Below are 21,299 nucleotides of genomic sequence, written 5' to 3'. Positions count from 1 at the left end.
AGGTGTTGGTTATCACCTTTAAAGCGCTCCATGGCATAGGGCCTAGCTATCTGCGAGACCGCCTGCTGCTACCGACGACCTCCCAGCGACCCGTGCGCTCCCACAGAGAGGGCCTCCTCGGGGTGCCATCAGCCAAACAATGCAGGCTGGTGACCCCCAGGGGGAGGGCCTTCTCTGTGGGGGCACCCACCCTCTGGAATCAGCTCCCCCCAGAGATAAGGAGAATCCAAGACCTCAGTGCCTTCCGTCGCGCCCTTAAAACCCATTTATTTAAACAAGCCGGGCTGGCTTAAGATGAAATTTTTAACTGTTTTTAAATGTTTTAAACGTTTTTAATTGGTAAATGAGTTTTAATTGGGCCAAATTTATATATCTTTTAATTGTTTTTAATATTTGTTCTGCATGTTTTTTTAATCTGGCTGTACACCGCCCTGAGTCCTTAGGGAGAAGGGCGGTATAGAAATCCAATATAAAATAAAATAAAAAATAAAAATAGAGGACACAAGAGGCAACCCAAAAAGAGCTTAGAGTTTCAGCCAGGGTGACTAGCGAACACGGAGACATGGCATGTCTGCCTACGTTCCGCCAAAACCGTTCGACCCGACCCGAGAGAAGTGGGGATCATATCTAACCAGGTTCGAGTGCTCCCTGGAAGCAAGCGAAATGCAAGGGCTCTCTGCGAACAGAAAAAGGGCTCTGTTCTTAAGCCACTGTGGGCCAGACATATTCGAGATGGCCGAATCCCTCTGCGAGCCAACCCCAGTCCAGACAGTTCCCTGGGACGTCCTTCAGGCCAACCTGAAAGCCCACTGCACTCCAGTTCCATCTAAATTTGTTCAGCGCTATGAACTCCGGCAAAGAGTTCAAAAAGAAGGAGAGCCGGTCAGTGCTTATGTGGCTGCGCTTCGAAAAGCCGCAACGCATTGTGACTACAGAGACTTAGACGATGCATTGCTTGAACAACTGATTTGTGGGGTTCGAGATACCCGGTTACAAAGGCGTCTTCTAGCCAAGCCAGACCTAATGCTAGCCGGTGCGCTAGACGAAGCCCGAGCACACGAGGCATCAACGAAAGCTTCGGAAGCGCTGCAGCGTCCCAGTTCAAGCAAGGACGGGCCGAAAACAGCCCCCGTCCACAGAGAAGAGGTGCGAACCAGCACAGAGGAAGTGTTGGACGAGGACGTCTTCCATACCGAAAAGAAATTGAGCGAACAAAGCCGCCGCCACGAGAACTGCCCTAGCTGTGGCAGGGATCACGAGAGACAGTCGTGTAAATACAAAGAAGCCATTTGCAGGCGTTGCAACAGGAAAGGCCACCTGGCACGAGTTTGCAGAGCTCAATTTCCGCATAGTCGAAAGTCACGTGACTACTGCAACCAACCAGAACCGGCGCGTTCAAAACAGCCAATCAAAGATGAAGGCGCGAGAAAACGGCGCGAACCTCAAAAGCGGGAGACCTACAGCACAAGAATTGGCCAAGCCAGCACAACCGACGATGAGAAAGTCTACACGAAAGTAGAAATCGATGGCAAATCGTGCGAAATGGAGATCGACACCGGGACTACGTTATCGATCATGTCCTGGTCAACATTCAAGGCACTCCTGCCCAAGCTTCAGAAGAACCAGCTGTCCCGTCAGAAAATCCGCCTACTCCACTACCAGGGAAAACGAGAGACCAAGATAAGAAGGATTTGCTTCTCAGTGGCTTAGTGGGTAGGAGAGATCAGGCAAACTAATCATAGATTAGTTTCCATCCATTGCTTCTTCTTTTTTTTTTTTATTGCAAAAGTTTTACAATTACATTTTCACCCTTTTTCCCCCACCACCACCCACCCCAAACTTCCCAACCTCCCTAACCCTCCCTAACCCTCCCCTCCCCCCAGACTTCCACACAATATACTCATATCAGGTAAAAAAAAAACCTTAATATAAAACTTGTATAAAACTTGAACACCTCCCTCCCCCTTATAATTTTTCTTTTTATCTTCATTACATTAAAATATTTCTAATACATTATCTTCAAATAAAAGCTATTTGATACTTCCTAGTTTGATATTTGTTCTGAACATATTCTATCCACTTTTTCCATTCCCATTCATAAGTCTCTTGTGAACAATCTTTTAAGTATGCTGAAATCTTCGCCATCTCTGCAAAACTGGCCCTCTTCAAAGTCCATTCCTCGATAGTGGGCAAAGCTTCGTTTTTCCAGTATTTACCTATCAACAATCTTGCTGCTGTTCTCATATACAATATCAATTTTGTTTCACCCAATGTAAAACCCTTAACTATACCCAAGAAAAACAATTGTGGAGAGAATTGAATTTTTTTCTTCAAGACATTCTGCATGACCCACCAGATTTTTATCCAAAAAGCCTTAACATCCATTGCTTCTTGTCCTGCCTTCAGTTGCTTTGGGGAATAGCTTGACTCCCTCTTCTTTATGGCAGTCTCCTGCCATTCTTTCTGGTCATATTACAAGAGAGTTGTAATATAGTAACTGTGAGAGGGATCTTAATGTCCTAGTGGACAATCTCTTAAATATGAGCCAGCAGTGTGTTGCAGCTGCCAAAACCTTTTCTTTTGGAATACCTCCTACCTACCATTTTCTTTTGTCACTGTTAAAAAGTGTTCAAGGATCAAGCCCAATAACTCCATCACACGAGTATTCATTTACTTAAAGGTCTTTATTCATAACATGTCTCTTCCTTACAGATGTTGGACTGGAACTGGCTCTGGACCGCATGGCTGGACCTTAAGTACCTGTGGGGCGGAGCTAAGGGAAGGAGGGGTCAATGGGTAAGGGTGGACCGACCCTGGGAGTTAATCTCATCAGCTCCCTGCCCCCTGGCATGGGCATGAGGTCGGGTATTTATATGTGACAGTCACATCTTTCTCCCCAAAGGTAATGGGTCTAAGATATCTAGGAGTTCTTCATAAATGTTGGGAAGAGCTTCTATGTCTAATGCCAGGGGAGTTTGGATTAGGTGTGCCGGATGCCAAGCAGTATGGCGAATCTATGGCTAGTATGGCTAGGGTATGGCTAGTCTAGAGAAAAGAAGGACTAAGGGTGACATGATAGCAGTATTTCAATATTTGGGGGCTTCCAGAAAGAACAAGGGGTCAACTTATTTTCCAGAGTACCTGAAGGCAGGACAAGAAACAATGGGTGGAAATCAATCACGGAGAAAAGCAACCTGGAATTAAGGAGAAACTTCCTGACACTGAGGACAATGAACCAATGGAACAACCTCCAAGATCCCTTCCAGGTGCAGTGGTGTTACATGGCCCATTCTTGGGCTACCAAGAACTGCCTGCATCAATGCTCTCTGCACTATCTGTGTGCTAATGCGAATATTGGGTTTTTTTCTCCCTAGAGATTCATGACCAAGTAAGGAGAGTGACAACAATAAGGAGGGCTCTTTGTATATTGCTAGGCATGAGAAGACATGTCCATACAAGCCCAAGGCAGGGACAAGATAACAAGACCCAAGCAAGTCTGACTCTTTATTTATTTACACCTAATTGACAGAATCTTACCAAACTAAAGTTGTAAATTTCTTACCTACATCTTGACAGATTCTAGGGTGTGACTACCATGAACCTCCTCCTCATCCAGTTTGGGATTGCACGGTCTCTAAAACTGGACTTCTTTGTGGGAAAACTTTGTGTTGCCAAAAGACTCCCCCACTGCTCCTACAGGTGCACATTCCATCACCTTTTTGTGTAGTATTTGTTAAAATGTCTTCTTGTAATTTGTATGGGAAAGGGAGACTGGTTGAAGAAATTCTACCAAGGGATTGGTCAGATAAGACACAGCATAGTCTGCAAATAGATAGTGGACGAGACAAGAAAGTCAGAAGAGACAATCCCAAGCAGTGGTGGGATTCAAATAATTTAACAACCGGTTCTCTGCCCTAATGATTTCTTCCAACAACCAGTTCACCAAACTGCTCAAAAAGTTAACAACCGGTTCCCCCGAAGTGGTGCGAAATGGCTGAATCTCACCACTGATCCCAAGTCTCTTGGGGTATAAAAAGGATGGGAAGAATTGTTTTTTCAGACCTGCCAGATTCTGGTAATGTAGCTTTACCAGAGGTGGGTTTCAGCAGATTCTGACCAGTTCTGGAGAACCGGTAGCGGAAATTTTGAGTAGTTCAGAGAACCGGTAGCGAGTAGTTCGGAGAACCAGCAAATACCACCTCTGACTGGCCCCACCCCCATCTATGCTCTGCCTCCCGAGTCCCAGCTGATCAGGAGGAAATGGGGATTTTGCAGTATCCTTCCCCTGGAGAGGGGAGGGAATGGGGATTTTGCAGTACCCTTCCCCTGGAGTTGGGAGGGAATGGAGATTTTGCAGTATCCTTCCCCTGGAGTGGGGAGGGAATGGAGATTTTATAGTATCCTTTCCCTGCCACGCCCACCAAGCCATGCCACACCCACCAAGCCACACCTACAGAACTGGTAGTAAAAAAATTTGAAACCACCACTGAGCTTTACAATAAGGTAGAATTAGTTCATCTAATTGTGTTCCTATCTGATCTACCAAGAAAGCCTGACACAATTTCCTCCCAATCATTCACAATTCAGAAGTCTTGTTTCTTCCCATATCTGCTAATTTGCAACACGAGTGCCGGTCTTTGCACATTCAGTCTTCATCTACTTGTTGTTGTTGTTGTTATTGTTGTTGTTCAGTCACTAAGTCGTGTCTGACTCTTCATGACCCCATGGAGCACAGCCACGCCAGGCCTGCCCATCCTCCACAGTCTCCAAGAGTCTGCCCAAACTCATTCTCACTACATTGATAACAATATCTAACCATCTCATCCTCTGCCACCTCCTTCTTTTGCCTTCAGTCTTTCCCAACATCAGGGTCTTTTCTAATGTGTCCTCTCTTCTCATTTGGTGACTTCAGCTTCAGCTTCAGTATCTGTCCTTCCAAGGATAGGGTTGATTTCCTTTAGGAATACATCTATTACTGACCCACACAAATCCTCATTAAACCATTGCAAAAACACCATGCAAATTTAATCTCCATCCCTGATAAAGTCCAACATCCCACCGCAACCTCCTTCTTTCTCTTCCAATAAAAGGAGCTGTGTTGGCCAAGCCCTCCATTGAATAGTCGAGTAGTGGTTGTGGTACTTTGCTGTTTCTCAATGAATAAAAACAAAATGCTATCCTTCATCATCACCACTGACCCATGTTAGACATGTTGGCACATTACTGTAGCAAGCTTCCTCTTGCTCTCCTTTCCGAAATATAAAAATAAAAATAAAAGAGAAGGAAGATATTTCCTCTTCAGTGCAGTGGTGAGAAATCCAATTTTTTTTACTACCGGCTTGGTGGGTGTGATGTGGCTTGGTGGGCATGGCAGGGGAAGGATACCGCAAAATCTCCATTCCCATCCCAGTCTGGGACCAGCCAGAGGTGGTACTTGCCAGTTCTCCGAACTACTCAAAATTTCCGCTACCGGTTCTCCAAACTGTTCAAATTTTCTGCGTCTGGTTCGCCAGAACCTGTCAGAACCTGCTGGATTTCACCCCTCCTTCAATCCCCTACTTATGATTGGAATCAATTCTTGCTTAACTTAAAGAACCCACCGAGTTACTTCATGATCCCAACAAACCTCAATCAACTTGGTTGTTCTCCATTGACGTTGCCGCTTTCGCCATTTCACTGGGCAAGTTCTTATTACTCTACTTTGTGTGGGATTTGGTGATCACTCATGTCTTCCATTCCACCCACCGGAGGGAATTGCTCCAAAACATCCTACAGGGGAGCCACACTCCAATAACTATAAAATTCAGTGCATTCACTTGTTGGCTTCAGGACAACACTGGAGTCACTCTTCAGATACCATGGCTGCTGCTCTTGTTGTCTTCTTCTGCCTCATCTCCTCGGTCTTATTGACAGGTGGTGAGTATTGCTATTCAACATTGAGATTCTAGAGAGTTGGTAAAGGGAGGTTTCTTACATGGATAAAGACACATGGATAGACAGACATCTTCATCTCTCTGTGTCAACTCACCAAGCATTCCTGACCTCCTTTCGAGTTGCCATAGGCAGGGGGATAGGGAATCGAGCCTCACAGCTACAGCGAGGAACAAAGCACATTCCAGCCAGCAAATGTCAAGGCCATCTCCATGGAAACCCACAGTGGCCAGAGGGAGGGATTCTACAACCCACAAAATTGCTTTGTTGGGGAATGTGATTGATGACACACCTTGGAGGGAGGGGAAAACAGGGTCAGAGCTAAGGCACGAATTAACTGAGGTCAGAGTTGGCTTCACTTGGTCCGCGGTGGCAGCTCTGTGCATGCGCACATCGGGAACAGGCACCAACTCTTCTTCTGCCCCACTGATATCCAACTCCGAAGGCAGCTGACAATTGTCAGACGGCCCTGGCCCCATCTCTGCCTCTGATGCAGAGCATTCATCAGAGCCTTCCGCAGACCCCAGGACTGGCTCATGTTCCTCCCCAACCTCCTCACTGTCTGAGTCTGCCACCCGCTCTGCTGGCCGCCGGTGGGACACAGCACCAGCTCCTAATTCAATGTTTTCAACCAAGACACTAAAATGAATTTCATAGATTATAAACCTACCTAACCCTTCCTCATAGTCTCAGGATACTCTGTATTGGTTCTTAATATGCTGGCACCCATTCAGCGTGTTTAGAAGGCCGATCTCAATCAATAATAAAAAGAAGGGTTTGGGAGAGAATCTCATCTGAAGAACTGAATGAAAGATCATCCTTCCTATTTAAAAGCTGAGCTAATTTCTGATACCCTTATTTTTCAATCTCTAACCTTCTAAGATTCAAACATTTGTTAGAAATGTTTTAGGAGACACACCTAGAAAAAAATGTTATGAATAGAATAGAATAGAATAGAATAGAATAGAATAGAATAGAATAGAATAGAATAGAATAGAATAGAATTCTTTATTGGCCAAGTGTGATTGGACACACAAGGAATTTGTCTTGGTGCATATGCTCTCATTGTACATAAAAGTTCATACGTTCATACAGTCATATAGTCATAAGTGGAAGGAGATGGGTGGTGGGAACGATGAGAAGATTAATAGTAGTGCAGACTTAGTGAATAGTTTGACACTGTTGAGGGAATTATTTGTTTAGCAGAGTGATGGTGTTCGGGGAAAAACTGTTCTTGTCTCGTCTACCGTGTTTCCTGAAAATAAGACCCTGTCTCATATATTTTTTTTGAACCCTGAAATAAGCACTTAGTCTTATTGCCATGCACTCAAAAACTCAATTGGGCTTATTATCAGGGGATTTCTTATTTTGGGGGAAACAGGGTAGTTAATTTGGAAGTCTAAAAAGGGGTTTTAAGTAACTGTTGCATAACTTGGTTGGCTCACTACATATATAACCATTTTGCTTCTCTCCTCTGCAGTCACATCTCTAAAATGCCAGACCTGTTTGGCCACTAGAGGAGAATGTAGAAACGAGGACATGGCATTGACGGAGTGTGAACCAGACCAAACACATTGCCTTTCCTTGACTTACTTTATTTCTCTGAGTGAGTGAAATGTCTTTTCAGTTTAGCTGACAAGTCCATATTACCATCACTCAGTATCTCAAGCATCAAGGAATAGGTCAGTTTCCTTGAAGGTGGATTTCACCATTGACTTCAACGTATTCTGCCAATTTCAGTGGGTTATATTTACTAGAAATGTTCTGTTGGCAAAAAATATTGTTTTCTGTTGCTCTGTCGTACATGGAAAACACAGGGAGAAAAGTGGTAAGAGAACGAAAGGGATGCAGTGTTCATTTAACTCTGCAGAATAGTTTCTAGAAGTTCACCTGTCAAAATTAACTCTTCCTCCTTCCCTGAAATAAATGGAGGAAACCATCTCCAATGGGGTAATTTTGTGCCTTGAAATTCCTGCTTCTGTGCTATTTCTCCTATTAAGGAAAACCATATCATCTTCTTGACCAGTCAACATCTATTAATACAAGGGAATTCGAATAAAATATTTAATCGAGCAGGGTGCTTTTTAAACATTGCCGTTATTTTGTTTTGTTTTTCCTAAATCCCAGCATTTCCTCTCTGTTTCACAGCCACTCCTTCACTCAGATACACGGCTAAGTCTTGTGCAAGGGCGGAGGATTGTATTGATGGCATTTACAGTATCACCTCCGCACAGGGAAAATATGCTCAAACGTACACTTTCTGTTGCCAGTCAGACGGTTGCAATACCCTGCCTCTTCTGTGTAAGTAACTCAACTCAATGTTTCTTTGCATAGCCTTAAATTTGGCAGTACTGTGGGCAGGGAGTGAGAAAGCCGGGGGAGCAAATTTGACCCAGTTTAAGGAGAAAGCAAGGAGATGCTCAGTGGCTCAGTGGCTAAGACGCTGAGCTTGTTGATTGAAAGTTTGGCAGTTCAGGTGTTCGAATCCCTAGTGCTGCGTAACGCTGTGAGCTCCCGTGACTTCTCCCAGCTTCTGTCAACCTAGCAGTTTGAAAGCACATAAAAAAAAATGCAAGTAGAAAAATAGGGACCCACCTTTGGTGGGAAGGGAACAGTGCTCCGTGCGCCTTTGGTGTTTAATCATGCCAGCTACATGACCACGGAGACGTCTTTGGACAGTGCTGGCTCTTCGGCTTTCAAACAGAGATGAGCACCGCCCCCTAGAGTCAGGAACGACTAGCACATCTTTACCTTTACCTTTTAAGGAGAAAGCAACAGCACCAACATACATGCCTCCAAAGAGATGTAAAGTCTCAATGGAGCAGCAAGCTTCAGGGAGTGAGAGGGTGAGGAATAACAGAATAACAGAGTTGGGAGGGACCTTGGAGGTCTTCTAGGCCAACCCCCTGCTCAAGCAGGAAACTCTATACCCGTGATGGCGAACATATGGCACGCGTGCCACAGGTGGCAAGCATAGCCATATCAGTGGACAGGCAGCTCAGCTCTGGCACGCATACGTGCACCACCCAGCTGATTTTTGGGCGTTCAGGGCCCACCAGAAGTAAGGAAACACGCTGTTTCCTGCCTCCGGAAGACCTGGGGGGGTGGGGAAGACCCGTTTTTCTTTCTCGCCTGGCTCCAGATCCTCTCTATGCATCTGGGGAGGGCGAAAACAGCCTTCCCCACTCCTTCAGAGGCCTTCCGGAGGCCTGAAACAGCCCATTTCCCAACTCCCTGTGGGACAGGAAGTGACTTTTTTGCTGTTCTCCAGCCTCCAGAGACTCCTAGTGAGGCCCTGGAGGCTGGGAACAGTAGCGGGGGGAGGGGAGTTGCACGCGCATGCGCAGGGCTGGACACAAGAATTATGGGTATGGGCACACGTGCGTTTATCTCCCCCACCACCCTCCTGGCACACAATGGCATAAAAGTTAGCCATCACTGCCCTATACCATTTCAGACAAATGGTTATCCAATCTCTTCTTTAAAAATGATGACTTAATGAAAGTTCATTAGTTGAGTGTGTCAGGGCATTTATTAATCCCATGTTTGGCTCTGGGACTAATTACCCTGGTTGAGAGGAGGAGATGAATCGAGGCTTATTCCAAGTTGCAATATTCTGAAAAGAAACGCGAAGGAAGGTTTCTAATAAAACTCATTTATTTGTTATAAAGAAAATAAAACACCTCACTAACTAAGAAAAGTAAATTGTTACATTTTTGAAAGTAATTCGGGCCGGCTATCTCTTAGCCGGACCTTTCTGGAAAGAGAACAAAGGAAAGAATGAGAAGGAATGTGGGTGGATGGACATGCGTAATAGCTTCTGATAACAATTCTTGGCAAGGTACGGAGAGTCAGATAGTCCAGAAATAATGAGCTCAGCTGGTAAATAAAATAACGCAGTGACATTCCCCCTCTTTGCCAGTTGAGCGAATATCAGTACATCATCAAATAAGGCACATCTTCTTGCGCAGATACTCATGTTGAGCTGCTGGAAGTGGTTTGTTGAGCATATCAGCAATTTGATCATGTGTAGATACATATTGCATTTTGACAAAACCTTTTTTCACTAAATGTTTTATATTTTGATAATGGATGTCAATGTGTCTGGACCTAGAACCTGTAAAATGAGATTCAGAAATATAAACCACCGATTCATTGTCTTCCATCACGGTGATTGGTCGGATTGGGTGTGTCCAGATATCTGTGACTAAAGCATCAAACCAAGTTAGAGAATTACATGCATCTGAAACACAAGCATATTCAGCTTCAGTAGATGAACAAGAAACAAAATTTTGTTTACGTACTTGCCAATAAACAGGACATCCATTTAAGAACATCATATAACCTGAAGTACTTTTACGTGATTTCTTATCACTTGCCCAATCAGAATCTGCATAACAACATAATTCTGCATAATCAGTATGTGTTGGTTCTAACAATAACTTCAAATGTTTGGTGTATTTTAGGTATCTCAGTAATTTCTTAATACATGTCCAATGAAACTGTTTTGCCTTACCTACGTGTCGAGATAAGAGATTAACACTAAGTGCAATGTCGGGTCTGGTCCAACTACTAATGTACAATAGTGACCCAATGACTGAACGATAAAGTGTTTGATCCTCGAATTCAGGACTTTCTTCTTGTGTCAAGTTGTGAAAATCTGTTTGCATGGGTGTCTTTGTTGTGTTAGCATCTTTCATGTTGCAATGATGCAAAAACTTGTTCAATTTTATCTTCTTGTGAAAGACTAAACCACTTCTGTGTTTTTTCAATCTGAACACCTAAATAAGTGCTAATGTGACCCAATAATTTCAATGTGAAGTATCTCTGCAAAGCTTTGGCAAAAATTTCACTCATTTGCTTATTTGGACCAATATAAACAATATCATCAACATAAACAAGAACTATCTCATATGCATTGTTAGATCTTTTTGTGAACACGCACTCATCAGTTTTGGACTTAATAAAGCCCATTGAATTTAGTTTGTCAGTAAGACATAAATACCACATTAAATCAGATTGTTTCAGACCATAGAGACTTTTGTTTAGGAACCAGGTATCCCCTTCTTGCTGTCGGAATCCTGGAGGACTTCTCACGTAGATCTCTTCGTCTAGGTCTGCATGTAGATAAGCCGTGTCAACATCAAACTGGAAAACTTCTAAACCAAGGATAGTTGCAGTTGCTAAAGCAATTTTTACACTCTCAGTTCTGACTGTCGGTGAGTAGGTATTTGTGTAGTCCTCAGGATAACGTTGAGCGAAACCCTGAGCTACAAGTCTGGCCTTGTACAGTGACTCACCATTTGGTTTCTTTTTGATTCTGTAGACCCATCGAGTGCCAATGACCTTTTTGTTTGCTGGAGGTTTTGCAGGTGTAAATACTTTAAGTTTCTTTAGACTGTCCATTTCAACCTGCATTGCTTCATACCATTTGTCTTGCTCTGAATCAGGGAGCTGCTTGATTTGTGTGAAATTATCAGGTGGAAGTGTGACATTGCAAATCAAAGGCAAGGGTGCTTTTGTCAGTTGCCAAGAATATCGTTGTGGAGGGATCCCTTTTGTGGCCCTCTTGGAACGTTTCGGAACAACTGTCCAATCTTCTTCTGCTTCGTCCTCGTCCTCACTTTCGTCGCTAGTGTCAGCATCCGCGGCTTGCGAAGACGGAACATTGGGTTGAGAAGAATCAGTGGAATCTTGATCATCAATCTGCGTAGCATCAGCAGTATCATCTCTGGGAAAATAAACTCCAGGATCATTGGAATGAATCCTGGACCAGTCAATATCTTCTTCAAAATTAGCAGATTGGGAAATCACAATTGCATGTTTAGAGTCAATAAATTTGCTCCATTTTGAGTTATCATCAATACCCATAAATCTCAGTCTCTTTGCTGCTGGACTTCCTTTTCTTCTTTGAGCTAAGGGAATGTTCACCATAGCATATGAACCAAAAATATGGATGTTTTTAAGATCGGGCTTGTAGCCATACAACACGAAGAAAGGAGTCTGATTTGTTACACTGCTCCAAGTACGGTTGACAATGTAATTTGCGTACTTGATAGCTTCACCCCAGTATATCATATCAAGATTGGCGTCTTCTAGGAGACAACGCATCATGGTTTGCAGTACCTCTCCGTTGTGAGCCGGTGTGTCAGGGGGCGAAGTCTGATGAAGAATTCCATTCTTACTCATCCAGTCCTGGAAACGCTGAGACATGAACTCGGCACCACGATCACTCTGGATTCTGGCGATGCGAACTTGGTGTTGGGTAGAAACAAGGGTTGCAAAGTCTTTAAAGATCTGAAAAGTCTCTGATTTTTCTTTCATAGGATATACATATCCATATCTAGAGTAATTATCAACAATTGTTAGAAAATATTTTCTACCACCAAATGATGGCGGGAATGGACCAACTATGTCAATGTGAACCAAATCAAAAATGCGTGTTGACAGGCGTGTAGCGCGTTTGGGAATGGCTGCTGCTTTGGATTTGGCCTTTTTGCATACAGCACAATCCAAAAACACCTTACACCCCTTTAGATCCAAACCTTTTGCGAACTCCGGCATCTTCCTAAGAACACGGAAACTGGCATGCCCCAATCTTCTATGCCATTTATGGATACACCTGGAATGCAAAGGTTTACCTGTTAGTGAATTCTCAACATTAACATTTTTATGCGGAACCTCAGGCTTGCTCTGAGCAACCTGTTTACCAACTCTCTTTTTGTTGGCTCTAGGACCCTTAGGAATAGCAACAGGATCTCTCTCTGGAGCATCTCTCTCTGGGCCTGTGCATTCCCTTTTTGGAGTTTGCATACTTGCCTGTGTTTGTGTTTTAGGCTTTGGCTTTAAGTAATAAACACCACCAATTAATATGGTTTCAGCAACAATATCTCCATCTTTAACTATGTATCTTGCTTTTTCAAGGTGGTGAACTTGGAACTTTAACATTCTAGACAAGTGAAACTGACTAAGCAAATTACTGGTTGCTGTTGGTATGTAATAAACATCAGGAATGAATGCATCGAGCTCTTCAACATAAACAGTTCCTTTTCCTTTGACCTGACAAGGATGATTTGAAAAAGAATAAAGTTCACGTAGTTCTGGTTCAGGCTCGTGCATCTCTGTGAAAAGTTCCTTTCTGTAGGTAACATGCAATGCTGCACCACTGTCTAAAGTCCACAGGAGTCGTCTGTCGTACTCTGGTTGAGGTTGTGGATCATTGGTTAAAGCCAATGTGGCGAGTGGAGTTTGTGGATCACGCTGGGGACCACGACGACCTTGTCTTCCGCCTCTGCCTCTGCCTCTGGAATCTGTTCCTCTGGGCTGGTACGTGACGGGAGCTGGAGCTCGTTGGGGACAATCCCGGGTGGCATGTCCCACACGATTACAGGTGTAGCATCTTGGCATCCTTGGAGCGTAGGTCCTTCCTCGGAAGGGGCGCCTAGCTGGAGCTCTTGATGCGGGTGGTCCTCTCAAGTGTGGCGTGGCCAACATGAATGCCTCTTCTTCAATTAAAAGCCTACAGACATTGTTCACTGTGCGTTGAGCAATTGGGACTTGGTTAATTTTTGTAACAGCATCTTTCCATTCATAATTCAAAGAGTTAATGATGATGCTGATCATTTGGATATCTTCAATGTTATGGCCTCTTTCTCTCAATTCTGTTCTCAGACCTTTCAGTTTGGTCAAATGTCCTCCAATTTGTTCACCAGGTTTCAATCTCGAACCGTGGAGTTCAGACATTTTTAGTTTTGACTCACCAGTTAGTGGAGAGACAGAAAATGCCTGGTAAGGAGCCTGCACTTGGTATGCTGGCTGTGCTGGCAGAAATGCCTGTGGTATTTGCTGTGCCTGTTGTGGACCTAAAAATGGTCTTGGTTGTGCCATTGGAGGTGGGCCAGGAGGTGGCCCTATTTGCACTTGTGGCTGGGGCACATATGCAGGCATTTGTAGCTGCTGTGGCTGATTCACTGGAATCTGCTGTATTCCAGTTGCCATTTGTGCTTGAGCTGCAATATTGGCATGACCTGCTGGAGATGCAGTCATTTGCCTTTGCTGTATTCCATCTAAAAGGACACCAACACCGCCAGGGGGTGTTTGAGTTTGGGCCTGTGGAAACACTTGTGGCATTTCAGCTTCTTGTAGTAAATTACTTTTGCCAGCAGATGGCACTGCACCTTTAGCTTCGGGCAGCTTTGCATACGGGGCATTGTATGCTTTTGAGTAGGAGTGGTTATGTAAGACATGTGTAATTTGATCAGGGAGACTTTCATGTGACGTATGCAGTGCCCTCTGTCTTAATTGGCCTGACACAGAATCCACCAGGGGGAGTGTCTTTGGCTCTGAGCAAGAAGACAATATGGCGCTTTTTGAAAAATTTAAGTTATCTCCCTTATCTTGCTCAAGCATAGATATAGCCATTTTTGCCTGGGATAGCTGCTGTTCATAGAGTTTTATACGGTCACGATAGGCTTTCATAGCCAGCTCATCCAGGGTGAGCTTAGAGCTTCGAGGAGAATAATGAATTGTTTCTCTCTCTGTGTGGGAGGAATTTTGCTCAGCAGTGTGCTTTAGCCTTGCATCGAGCGTTACAAATTCAGAAGGTTCTGGGAAGACTTTTTCAGAGCTTGGAAGATCAGAAGAAAATGTTACTGACCTCAGTCGTAAATCATCATCTTCAAAAACAGCTTCTGTCTTATCTGTCTCCATTTCTGTTCCCACGGCTTTTTCTTGTTCCAGGCGTGTGGCTGTAGTAAGAGGCTGGAAATCTGGAAACCTCCTTTCTGCCACCTTCTCAGCAAAATACATTTTGTATTTGTTTTACTTCTGTTTCGGCATCTCAGCAATATAATTAGCGTACCTCAGTAGCTAAAAACTGATTGCCTATGCGCTCTTATCAGAAATAACAAAACAAGGGAAAAAAGCCATAAATCAAACCATCCGAGCTACCAGATGTCAGGGCATTTATTAATCCCATGTTTGGCTCTGGGACTAATTACCCTGGTTTAGAGGAGGAGATGAATCGAGGCTTATTCCAAGTTGCAATATTCTGAAAAGAAACGCGAAGGAAGGTTTCTAATAAAACTCATTTATTTGTTATAAAGAAAATAAAACACCTCATTAACTAAGAAAAGTAAATTGTTACATTTTTGAAAGTAATTCGGGCCGGCTATCTCTTAGCCGGACCTTTCTGGAAAGAGAACAAAGGAAAGAGTGAGAAGGAATGTGGGTGGATGGACATGCGTAATAGCTTCTGATAACAATTCTTGGCAAGGTACGGAGAGTCAGATAGTCCAGAAATAATGAGCTCAGCTGGTAAATAAAATAACGCAGTGACAGAGTGAGCCATTGTTGGGTCAACCACAGGTAGTCCTCAAATTACGGCCACAATTGAGCCCCAAATTTACATTGCTAAGTGAGAAATTTGTTACATGATCTTTGCCCCATTTTACGACTTATGTTACCACATTTGCTAAGTGAATCACTGCAGTTGTTGAATTAGTAACACGCCTGTTAAGTGAATCTGGCCTTCCCCATTGACTCTGCTTGTCAAAAGGTCGCAAAAGGGGACCACACGACGCCAGGACACAGCAACTGTCATAAATGTGAGTCAGTTGCCAAGCATCCGAATGAAAATCATGCGACCATGAGGATGCCGCCGTGGTCATAAGGGGTGAAAAGTGGTCATAAGTCACTTTTTAATACTCAGGGCTGTTATAACTTTGAACGGTCATTAAATGAACCGTGGTAAGTTGAGGACTACCTGTATAAGATAAAAATAGCAGCTATGTGTCAGTGGAGAACATGGCAGTCAAGCAACCCAGGTTGAAATGGCTGCCTAGAGTTGCAGTCAACCATTGGAGGAGAAAGAAGAGCTTCAAACAGTGGTGAGTTGTTACTGGTTCCCCCCGGTTTGGGTGAACTGTTAGCAGCCGCGGCGGGAGACATCGCCCGCCCACCCAGATGCTTCTGCACATGTGCAGAAGCATCATGCACATGTGTGAGCGCATGCGCACCCACAACCGGTAGTGACGATTTTTGAAACCCACCCCTGGCTTCAATTACTGAAGTTGCCAATCAGAGCTAGGATTGTCCTAAGGGGAAGTGAGCCCTACAGACTATTCTCTCAGAAGGGCTCATAAGGGGTCAAGAGGAGGGGGGGAAACCATCTATTCTGAAGGGGAGCTTCAGAACATGCCTCAGGGTGGATTTGTGATGGAGAAGATGGATTGAGGTGCCATCCTCATTCCTGGTCCAGCTCTACCTTCAGACTCTTGGATTACAAATCCTGACCTGGCTGGGAATCCTGGAAGCCAGAATGCAAAAGGATTTGGGATTTAATATGGGACGGTGGCCATGAAAAAGTTTGCTAACCTTGGGTTGATTCCTACAGTGCCATTCCGTGATGAACTCAAACCCAATGGATTGGTATGTTTTGGATCATACACAACACACAGAGATTCCCACCAGCCAACTCAGCCAATCCTCTGCCTTGGCCAAGAGACGCGTTGTCTCAACATGAATTTTACCTTGAATACATGTGAGTGCAATCTTTTTGTTTTGTTTTTTTTCCCCTAAATCAGAGAAATGATAGAAAGAGAAGAAGAAAATCCAGGTAACCAAAAATAAATAATTAAAATCCAAAAAGTTTTTTTTTTTAATTTGATTTATATGCCGCCCTTCTCCGGAGACTCAGGGCGGCTTACAATGCGTTAAGCAATAGCCTTCATACTTTTGTATATTTATACAAAGTCAGCTTATTGCCCCACAAACTGGGTCCTCATTTTACCTACCTTAGAAAGGATGGAAGGCTGAGTCAACCTTGAGCCTGGTGAGATTTGAACTTGCAGTAATTGCAGGCAGCTGATGTTAATAACAGTGCTTTTAGTCTGCTGAGCTAAAGATGGGGGAGGAGATTAAAAATTTGGGAGAGGGAGAGGCAGACTGATTGCAGGATGGCTCAAAAACATCGAAAGAGCATCCATTGCCGAGCTGCTGAAGTTAAAGATCTAATTACAGTGATGGGAATCAAAGAATTTAACACCCAGTTCTCTGCCCTAATGACCGGCTGGGTGGGCGTGGCCATGGTGGGCGTGGCCAGGGGGTGTGACAGGCAGCATGTACAAAGGATTTTCCCAAAGAGTGGCTACGCTCAGGAGTTTGTCAAGAGGAAAACTATCTTTGTTTTATAATATCCTCGCAATAACGTCTCCTGAGATTCTTATTCTTCCTTTTTTTTCCTCCACAGTTGGAGCTATCCAAGAGGAGGGTTGGTTCCAAGGATGCGCAACCCCAAACATGTGTACCTATCCTGACGGAGAGGTGCGAAAGGCCAATGGCCTTGTAGTACTCAGCACCAGGAAGGCGTGTAACACTGTGCCATTATCACTTGACAACAGTTTTCTTTCCATGTAGTCAGATTATAGCCTTCTTCCTTTGTCTTTCAGGATGTATAAAAGTGAGAAGGAGGTTGGAGCTTCGGTAGTAAGAGTAACAGAGGTTTGGGGTTAAGCATTCTTGAGAGCTTGGTAGTAATTTAAAATATGGAGGAGCAGTCCTGAGAGGGTTGAAATGCTGTGTTTGGGCTCCTAGCAGCTGAAGGGAAGGTGGTTTTTCTCTAAACATTCCATTTTCACTAAATCATAATGACAATAAATTGTGGTGTTGAAAGCATTTGTGTCTGTGTATTTTCTTAAGGAGTGTTTGGACACCCAGGAGAAGACAGCTTTGATAAAGTGGTCATTCCCTCCTCTATGTCACCCATTCTTGACTCGGTTCAGATTAACAGATTAACAGAGTTGGAAGGGACCTTATAGGTCAGTGAGGGCTAACTTTTTTGCCATCACGTGCCAAAAATAAGGGGAGCACGGGGGGGTCACACCCATAATTCTATACACACGGACCCCCCCCCCGGACCACCACCACCCCGCTTTTGGCACTCGATGGCACAGTGGGCCTGGTAGGGTGAAAACGACCTTCCCAAACCCCCACACCACAGAGGCCCTCCGGAGGTCGGAAATGGCCCGTTTGCCAACTTCTGATGGGCCCAGAAGGCCTGAAAATCAGATGGCCAGTGCACGCATGCATGCCAGAGCTCAAGCAGAAGACCCTACACCATTTCTGACAAATGGCAGTCCAATCTTTTCTTGAAAGCCTCAAGTGATGAAGCTCCCACAACTTCCAAAGGCAACTTCTGTTCCACTGGTTGATTGTTCTCACTGTCAGAAAGTTCCTCCTCATTTCTAGGTTGAATCTCTCCTTGGTTAGTTTCCATCCATTATTCCTTGACTGGCCTTCAGGTGCTTTGGAAAATAGCTTGACCCCCTCCTCTCTGTGGCAGCTATGCCCTTCGCCACTTTTCTTTTGGGATACTTCCTAGCGTTCTCTCTTGTCACATTGTAAGAGAGCTGTAATGTAGTAAGTGGGAGAGGGATCTTAGTGTCCTAGTGGGACGACCACTTAAATATGAGCCAGCAGAGTGCTGCAGCTGCCAAAAAAAGCCAATGCAGTCCAAGGCTGCAATAACAGAGGGATAGAATCAAGATCACATGAAGTGGTAGTACTGCTTTATAATGCCTTGTTAAGATCACACATAGAATAGTCAGTGCATCCAGTTTCGGTTGCTGCGATAGAAAAAAGACACCGAGACTCTAGAAAGAGTGCAGAGAAGAGCAACAAAGACGATTAGGGGACTAGAGGCTAAAACATATTGTTGCAAGAATTGGGTATGTCTAGTCTAGTGAAAAGAAAGACGAAGGGGAGACATGAGAGCAGTGTTCCAATATCTCAGGGGCTGCCCCAAAGAAGAGGGAGTCAAGCTATTCTCCAAAGCACCTGAGGGCAGGACAAGAAGCAATGGGTGGAAACTAATCAAGGAGAGAAGCAACCTAGAACTCAGGAGAAACTTCCCGATAGTGAGAACAATTAACCTGTGGTATGACCTGCCTCCAAAAGTTATGGGTGATCCAACACTAGAGGTTTTTAAGAAGAAATTGGACAGTTGTTTGGAACGGTATAAGGTTGGACTAGAAGACATCCAATAACCCTTCCAACTCTGTTATTCTGTTATTCTGAGTTTCGGAAGATATCTTGGAGCACATCATAAATGTTGGGCAGGTTTCTGAGTCTAGTGGCCTGCAAGTTCAGGTCGAGTATCCCAGATGTCACGGAGTTGCATCCTTCTTGGCATTTCTTCTCTTCCTCTTTCAGCACCATCTAGGTTTGCCTCCATGGGCTTTTTTCTAGTTGGGAATTCTCTAAAACAGCAACATGACCTGTTCCGTTTAATTATCAAACCCATGAATCATAACTTTAGTTTTTCTGCTTAATGAAAAAACAGATATTTAAGCAATTATAATATATGAATATAGATATAGACATTGATATTGTCTTTCCTCTGATGAAAGAAGACAATTTGGCCTTTTCAGCAAATTCCATCATCTTCAGCAACTGTTCCTCCATTGTAGGCAGTGATGAATCCTTCCATCTTCGTGCATACAATAATCTTCCCTGCAGTTCAAAATACTAAAAATATTCAAAATATTCAAAAACAAAGCTCCATGACTTCAGCAATTGCTGGTGCCCATGTGTCTCTCAATTGCTGGTTTGAGTCTCTTTGTCTGCATCTCTGTCTCTCTCTCTTTTCTCTTTGTTCAGTCAAAAGAGATTTTAATTTATCTAATTAATGCATATCTTAAATAAGAATAGAAAGGAATATTGGTGTAAAGGATGTCACGCAAGTAAAGGCATCCCAATGATATAGATACTGTTTCGTTTAATGAGCTTTTCACATAGTGGTTTGAAAAGTCTTGGTTAACATTGGAGTAGATTAATTGGTTTAAATAATTAAGCTTCCAACGATTGAGGTAAGGCTGCAATCATCATACTGAAGAACAAAAATATATATTGACATGTAGGGTTTTTTTTTCTGATGATGTATGATTCCCATCTAAGGGGCACTCTTGTGTGCATGTGTGACAGTGTAATGGAATGCCTCTTGTAAGACAATGCCTGCCATCTTTCATTGTTTCTTCCATTTAAAAAAAAATCAACTCAAAATAAATGTGTCTGGCAATTATTATTTTTTTCCAAAAACAAATTAGCAAACTGTGTTCAGAAGTAAATATTGCTAAATCAAAGGGATCTATTTTCACATAAATGGATATATGATGCAGACAAGAATGAAGCATAGGGCTGGAAGCAGGGGTGAAATCCAGCAGATTCTGACAGGTTCTGGAGAACTGGTAGTGGAAATTTTGAGTAGTTCAGCGAACCGGCAAATACCACCTCTGGCTAGTCCCAGAGTGGGGTGGGAATGGAGATTTTGCAGTATCCTTCCCTGGAGTGGGGTGGAAATGGAGATTTTGCAGTATCCTTCCCCTGCCCACCCACCAAGCCACGCATACCATGCCACACCACGCCCACCAAGCCACGCACACAGAACAGGTAGTAAAAAAATTTGAATTTCACCACTGTCTGGAAGGGACTTTGGAGGGCCTTTGCCCATTCGCCACCACCCATTCGCTGCGGCCCATTTGTTGTGGCCTGTTCGCTGCGGCCATGGTCCGTTCAGCGCGGCCCTTTCGACAGGCCGTGTTCACCGCCGTCTGTTCGCTGCCACCGTTCGGTGTGGCCCATTCACTGCCGCCAATCCCCGCTGCCTGGAAACAGCCAAAAATGCAACATGTGGAGGCTAGAAATGCGATGTGCGGAGGCCAAAAACAGCCGAAGGGTGGGGGCTGGTGGGTGGGCGGGGCTTCGTCAACATTTGATGTATAAGACGCACCGCAATTTTCACCCACTTTTAGGGGGAGAAAAAGTGCGTCTTATAGTAAAAGTACAGTAACTTTTACAACACATATACCTTTCAAGGTCAAACTCATCTTTATTACTGCCTAAGCCCAACCACATTAACTCGTACAAACAAAATTTACCATTAATTAATGCCATCCTATTCAACAAATATTAACATGCAGTAAACAATATTACAAATTAGGTCATTAAATTTTGCCATCCTAACCCACTCATTCTTATCTAACAAAACTCCCTCCCTCCCTCCCTCTAGATAGATAGATAGATAGATAGATAGATAGATAGATAGATATACAGAGATATACAGAGAGATAGAGATAGAGATAGAGATAGAGATAGAGATAGAGATAGAGATAGAGATAGAGATAGAGATAGAGATAGAGATAGAGTATTGTGGCCCGTCAGTGACCTGTGCAGCTGGTAGCTGATTCTGACAGCGAGGAGGCTGGTGTGGTGCTGCGCCAGCAGCCTGTGCACTGGCACTCGAGTCAGAAAGTGAGGAGGCTGAAGAAGATGTGGTGCCAGAAGCGGCGATTCAGCCAGGGCCTTCAGAACCT

The 21,299-nt window shown here is 44.0% G+C and overlaps 1 protein-coding gene across 1 annotated transcript; it reads left to right on the top strand.

Annotated features, from left to right (window-relative positions):
• Positions 1-5,807: 5,807 nt before the first annotated feature.
• LOC148112361 (phospholipase A2 inhibitor and Ly6/PLAUR domain-containing protein-like) lies at positions 5,808-17,604 on the top strand. The gene is made up of 5 exons (XM_087876453.1): positions 5,808-5,916; positions 7,412-7,537; positions 8,080-8,232; positions 16,325-16,471; positions 17,180-17,604. The coding sequence occupies exons 1-5, from the start codon at positions 5,859-5,861 to the stop codon at positions 17,344-17,346; spliced, it is 651 nt and encodes a 216-aa protein (XP_087732579.1). The 5' UTR covers positions 5,808-5,858; the 3' UTR covers positions 17,347-17,604.
• Positions 17,605-21,299: the final 3,695 nt, after the last annotated feature.

The sequence above is a fragment of the Pantherophis guttatus genome, chromosome 10 (genome assembly GCF_059756535.1).
Source record: "Pantherophis guttatus breed Tessera chromosome 10, ASM5975653v1, whole genome shotgun sequence".
Classification (NCBI taxonomy): domain Eukaryota; kingdom Metazoa; phylum Chordata; class Lepidosauria; order Squamata; family Colubridae; genus Pantherophis; species Pantherophis guttatus.
Note: the sequence above shows the minus strand (reverse complement) of the source record. Positions and strands in the feature narration are given on the sequence as shown.